Genomic DNA, 6288 nt, shown 5'->3' on the forward strand with positions numbered 1-6288 from the left:
AGAGCCTCCGGACCCCGGACCTACGCGGATCTGGGCGGCCTCTACCGCCGCGCGCCCTTCCTGTCCCCGGGGCTTCGTTGTGCGCTGGTCGGCAGGCCGCCGGACCATCCGGTGCGCGCGCGGTGCGCGCGGGAGCGCCGGGCCCTCCGAGCCCCGCGCCCGCGCCCTCCCCGACCCCGCAAGGAGGAGGGCCGCCAGCGCCTCGTGAGCACAGTGTACACTTTATTTCAGACTACAGGTTTCTGAACATAATAAAATCTTTGGCTTGTAGCGGCGGTTCAGTCTCGCAGTCTGTGGGGTCGTATTTCTCAACAAGTCTCCGGAAAACGAAAGGGGGGCAGGACAGACAGACCGACAGATGGGGCTTGGGAGGCGGGGGAGAGGCGGAGGGCAGACACGCGAGGAAACACACTCTCACGCACACAAAGAAAAGTCCCAGAGAAACGAGGGCCGGCGATGCGGGGCGGGAGGCACCGGAGAAGCAACAACATTCAAAAGAAAAAGGCAACGAAAACGAAACTGGGCCGGGGGCAGGGAGGCGGAGGTGGGGGATAAAATAATTATAATAATTATAATAATTATAACAATAATAATAAAGGAGATTAATAAAAAGTCCAGCAGATAGAGATCGCTACACATATTTCTTTTTTCCTTACCTGAAATTAAATATATACAAGGTGGTAAGCGGTTTGGCTAGATAGAGCTTTAAGGAGTTCGCAGTTTCGCCCCTTATACCGTGAATAGAGAATAGATCTTATTTTTCGATAGCACCTGTCCGAGTCTCTCTCCCTTTTGAAACATGTTTCCTTCCAACGTGACTCTCCATTCTGAGAATCAATCTCTCTCTCTCTCTCTCTCTCTCTCTCTCTCTCTCTCGCCCTCCTGTGCGCGGATTCTTCTCCCCGGCGTGGGGCCGGCGAGGCGGCGGCGGGGCCGGGCCGGGAGGGGGCGCGGCGCGCGTCCGGGCCGCGCGGCCCCCGCGGCGGCGGCTACTCGCTCTCGTCTTTGTCCTGGACCGTGGTGGTGGAGTGGTTGTACAGTCCCTGCGCCATGAGGTGCAGCGCCAGGCCGTTCTTGATGCCGGTGGCTTTCTTGATCTTGGCGCGCTTGTTCTGGAACCAGATCTTGATCTGGGACTCGTTGAGGCTGAGCTCCTGGGCCAGGGTCTGCCGCCGCTGCTCCGTGATGTAGCGGTTCGCCTGGAACTCGGCCTTGAGTCTCTGCAGCTGCTCGGCCGTGAACGCCGTCCGCGGCCGCTTGTCCTCCTTCTCGTTCTTTTTCTTCTTCAGCTTCCTGGTGCGCGGACCTGCAGCGGCGGAGAGGGCCGGGTGGGGGTGGGGACGGAGGGCAGGGGGGAGGGGGGAGAGGGCAGAGGAAGCCGTGAGAATCGCAGCGCCCAGCGGAGATCGCGCCCTGCGCGCTTCCGGGGGCGTTTGCGGAGGCCCCGCTGCGCCCCCGGCTCCCTCCCGCCGGCTGGCGCCCTAGCGCGGTCGCCCGGCCGCTGGGGTCGCCAGGTTCCCTTCTGGGGGCCAGACGGGCCTCGGAGGAGAACTGGCCGAGCTTCTCTGTACGCCCCACACCCCGCTTCGGAACCAGACAGCCGCGTGCCAGGCTTAAATCCCATAATCCAAGATGGAGAGACATTTGGAGCCCCGGCCCGTGCATCCCAGACTTGGAGGTCAGGGGCCTGCTGTCTTCACAGCCCTGGAATAAAAAGAGGCTCAAGACTGGGCCAGTGAGGACACTAGGGTAGGGCTGCCCTGAGGGAACTGCCAGCCTGCAAACCGATCCTCCCTCCCTTCTGAAGAGGCGCACCCACACCCAGCAGGGACAATAAGACCCCATCTGCTTGTGGCTACTGACCCCAGAAATACGCGGATAAGGAGGGGGCCTGAGGGGGCTTGCCTCGATCCAAAGTCTTTGGTGTGTGTTCTCTCCACCTCTCCTTCCTCTTTGGCCTAAGGGAAGCCCCTTCTAGAATCCCAAGCAGATACTGGCCACCCCCTCCTCTGAAGAGAGAGACAAGGCCAGCTCACCCAGTTGCACACCTTACCCACATGACCCTGGCCCCAAGGATTCTCAGCTTCGCCCCCTGGATGGTGCCTGTGAGAAAGGGAAGACCCTCACCGCTCCTCCACCGAGCTCTCTCTTTTGCACACATGAGCTATGGTTTCAGGACTGAAAAGTCCTGGGTAACACAAACAGGCCACATATGCTCTCCCTGCCCCTCGAAGACTTCTGCGAAGACACTGCATCCTTCTTGACCCCATCCCTGAGCAAAATCTGGGCAGAGGGACAGGCACGGAGGGACAATAATAACAGAAATCTGTGCTTTGCCCCTTCTGCGGATATGGGAAGAGGCCCGAGCAAACCTCCCCAGGAAGGTGACGCCTCTCCCAAAATCTAGTCTGGGAAGAGAGCCTCCCTGGAGCCCAGGCCTGCAGAGACGAGGGGGAAAGAGAGGCAGCCCTGAAAGCCTGCACCGCAGTCTACCAGCCTCACACCCAGGTCTTCTGGAGCACCTTCGTGGTGGGCCCTGTCGCCACTATGGGAATTTACTGAGCCAAGTTAAGTCCCTGTCAGGGCCTTTTAATATCTGAAACTGTCTGGAAAGAAGGGTCTTCACCAGCGTCTCCAAACCCAGCAACAGAGGGTCAAGCTGGGCTGCTGGCTCCTGGGACAGGCCAGTGCCCGAGGTCGCCGGCCGTCCGTCCTGTGACAAAAGAGTCCGGGCCTGGCGAACCGCAGGGACTCAGGTCTGGGTTGAGGTTCATCTCCCTGAACTGCTCCTGCGGGAGGAGACAGGACCCTGCCTCCCCAGGCCCATAAGAAGGGAAGAGGCTTAGAACAAAGGCAAGGCCCACTCCTAAGCTCTGTGCAGAGACGACTAAAAGGTAGGGTGGGGAGGGAGGACGGCCTTAGTTTGGATTAGTAATTAGCTGCGCGGGCAGAGATGGCCCAGGAAAAGTGTACACCCCCAGAAAGGCCCGGCTGTGCGTTGTGCGTCCGGGTTGCTGTTAAGAGTGCTGTTGTGTATGTGTGTTCAGAAGCACAGACACTGGTAATAAAATCGTAGCCTCCTGGCCGGCCTGAGCCGCACAGCCTGACAGCTCAATCACTCTATCCATCAGGCGAGTCAATCAAAGCAGCTTTTCGGAGGTTCAGGGAGCCCGACGTGTCAATAACGGGGCTCGAGATGGCGGGGGCTGATAGCGCGCATCGATCCGCGCCCGGCCGGCAGCGGTGGGGAGGCTAGACACCAGCCGGACGAACCCGGACGCCTGCAACGCCCATCGTAGGCCAGGATGCCCCGCCGCCCTCATCGCAGGGCCCGCCGGCCTCTCTGGCGCGGCCGCCCCTGGAGGCGGGCAGGCCCCAGCCTCCTCTCCTCTCCTGGGGCCTTGGGCTGTCCCAGCGCAGGTCCCTTCGGCCTCGGGTTCTCTAGCGCAAGGGACGTGCAGAAAAAGGGCCGAAGGAAATCAAGAAAAACAACCTACGGCTGGCGGAAATGTGCTAACTGGCAGATACCGGGGAAGAATGGAGCGAAAGGAGGAAGGGGCCGGGCCGGGAGGGTGTCTGAGCCGGTGGCGCGGAGAAGCTGCGGAGGAGGAGGCTGCCAGTCATGCCCTGTGACCCAGCGATCGGGCCGGAGCCGAGCCGGACGGCCTCCTCTCCTCTCCCAGGGTCTGGGAGCTCTAGAGAACCAGGAGCCCGGGGCTCCCGGCACCGACCGGTTTTGGCAACCGCCTTTCCCTGGATTCTACCCACCCGGGGCAGATTCTCTTGCCTCCCAGGCCTGGGGAAGAGGGACAGCGATCGAAGGATTCTCTCTCTGTGTGTGTCCTCAAATCTATCTCCATGTAAAGAAACTCCACAGAAAATATCGAGCTGGGGTTTGTGTGGTAAGCACACAAGGCGCTGATTTCTCTGATCAGGGCGTTGCTCGAATTCGGCCTCCTCAGGACCCAGCTGGCGGGATTTCAAGACCCAGATCACTAGGCCCACCTTCCCGCTGCCTCTTTATCTCTCTCCCTGGAAGAAAAATCAATGACTGATTGTGTCTTTCCTAAGGATAATAAAGGCAAAACACAAAGAAGGCCCGAGGGGCTTGGAGTTCAAAACCAAAAGATCCAGCTTCTCCCGCCAGGAGTTGTAGCCTCTCTAGCTGGTGGCCGCAGAGGCCAGGAGCGCAGAACTGGGGGCACACCCGGCTGTGACTGGGACAGGGGTGAGGAGGAGGAAGCAGGCGAGAGAGGAGAGAGCGCCCGAGGCCGCGTTTGCTCTCCCCAGCACGTTGGCGGCTGAGAGTTCGCGGGACCAGGCGCAGCCCGGGGTTGGGTACTCACCGGAGGACGGACGATCCGAGTAGCGCGTGCAGTACACCCAGGCCGGCCATACGAGGGGCTGCTGCGAGTCAGTTTTGACCACGGGCCCGCCGTTGGCTGAACCCATGAGCAGGATGGCCGGGTTGCCGTGCTCCGGGTACTTGGCACCCTGCGCACCAGGGCTCCCCACGCCGCCTCCGCTGCCTCCGCCGCTGTCCGAAGGCTTGGCCGCCGCCGCCGCCGCTGCCACGGCTGCCGCCGCCGCCGCCGCGGGGTTCCCGGCTTTGGACGCACCCGCACCGCCGCCGCCGGCTGGCGGAGAGCCGTCGGGTGGGCCACAGTTCACGTCCGGGGCGCACAGGAGCGAGGCGGCGCCTGGCGCCCGCGTGCCCAGCGGGTGGACAGGGTCTCTACCTGCGCCGGTCTGGCCTCTGTCACGCTCGACCCGGCCTCCTCCTGCGCCTGCTCCGGCCGCCGCCGCCGCCACCAGGAGCTGCGGCGGCGGCTGCTCTTTTTTGCAGCCGAAGTCCGGCCTCAAGATGTTGTCGATGAAAAAGTTGGTGGTGCGGTGCAGCTGGGCCGCGGGCTGCGGCTGGTGAGCAGGCGCCGCGAGATGCTGCTGCTGCAGCGGCGGCGGCGGCGGCGGCGGCGGCGGGGGGTGCGGGGGGAGGTGCGGGTGGTGGGCCAGGGGCGGCAGGCAGGGCGCCGCGGGCGGCGAGGGGGGCGCGGGCTGCGGGGACACCGGCACGCTGTCTCCATCGCTGCCGCTGCTGCCGCTGGCGCCGGGGCTCAGGCTCAGGCTCAGGCTGCCCGGGGCCGCCGCCGCCGCCGCCGCGCCGAGGCCCGAGTCGCGCTGACTTTTAGGTTCCGGCTGCTGTTCTTCCATGCTCGGCCGCCCCGCCGCCCCGGCCGCCGCGCCGGCCCCCGCCCCCCCCGCCTCGCTCCCCACCCCACTTTGCCAGCGGCCCGTGGGGGTGCGCGGAGGAAGGAGGCCGGCGAAGCCCCAGCGAAGGCACGGGGCGGGTGCAGGAAAAAAAAAGACCAGGCGCCTGGCCTGGATCGCTCGCTCTTATCGAGCAGATAGATCTCGCTGTCTCTCCCTCTCTCTAATTTGTAGACATCCAGATATGGAGACACTTGGCTATTTCTTTTTTTCTTTCTGCAACCAGATTCAATGGTTTTAAATGGGGAGTAAGCCACGGCCAAAAAGGAGGGGGGGAAAAAAAGAAAGCAAGAAAAAAGAAAGCAAGAAAAAAGAAAAAAAGCTCCAAGAAATTTTTTTTCTTAAAGGGAAAAAAAAATAGTCTTTAAAGTCTAGCCATCTTCCCAGGCAGTAGTGAGGGGTTTGACTTCCCCGAGTGTCACGCTCAGCTGTGCCCAGAGCGCGAGGCTGGCAGCGCCTTTAATCGCCTTTGCTTTTTTTGCAGGGAGAGCGCGTCTCCGCCAGCGCCCGGCTGCCTTTTTTTTTTTTTTTTTTCCTCTCAAATCTCTGACAGCTCGGATCTTTGCACAAACTCTCTCGCTTAAAAAAAAAATCACCCAGGCACACTTTTTGCCTTCAAACCGGAAGCACGTGAGTCAGGCCGCACGTGTGCGGGGCCAATGGCGAGCCAGGATTCGCGCTGACACCCGGGCCCCGGCCCAATGGACGCGCGCGGGACTTTGCGGATAAATAATCCGGGGGTGGCGGCCGCTGGCGGAGAGGGGGCGCCGAGGCTAGGGCCCCGCGCGTCCGGCCCGCCCTCCCCCACCCGCGCCCGAGCCCCTCCCCCTCTTTCAATCCAGGACCAAGCCAGGACGGAGGAAGGGGCAAAGGGAGGGGGTGGATTTCGAGGTGTAGGCAAATAGAGAAGCAACTCCATAAACAACTTGTTGGAGAAATGCAGGATTATGGGTGCGTGCGCCCCGGGCATAGGGTCAGGAGGTAGGGGGGCCTAGGCTCTTTTACATCCCTTTGCCTAAG

General features: G+C 61.9%; 1 protein-coding gene across 1 annotated transcript; it reads right to left on the minus strand.

Moving 5' to 3' along the window:
• Nucleotides 1-278: 278 nt before the first annotated feature.
• EN1 (engrailed homeobox 1) lies at nucleotides 279-5211 on the minus strand. The gene is made up of 2 exons (XM_039234911.1): nucleotides 4347-5211; nucleotides 279-1306 (listed from the first exon to the last, which is right to left on the minus strand). The coding sequence occupies exons 1-2, from the start codon at nucleotides 5209-5211 to the stop codon at nucleotides 990-992; spliced, it is 1182 nt and encodes a 393-aa protein (XP_039090842.1). The 3' UTR covers nucleotides 279-989.
• Nucleotides 5212-6288: the final 1077 nt, after the last annotated feature.

Source organism: Hyaena hyaena, unplaced genomic scaffold (assembly GCF_003009895.1).
Source record: "Hyaena hyaena isolate Hyena2069 unplaced genomic scaffold, ASM300989v1 scaffold_91, whole genome shotgun sequence".
NCBI lineage: Eukaryota > Metazoa > Chordata > Mammalia > Carnivora > Hyaenidae > Hyaena > Hyaena hyaena.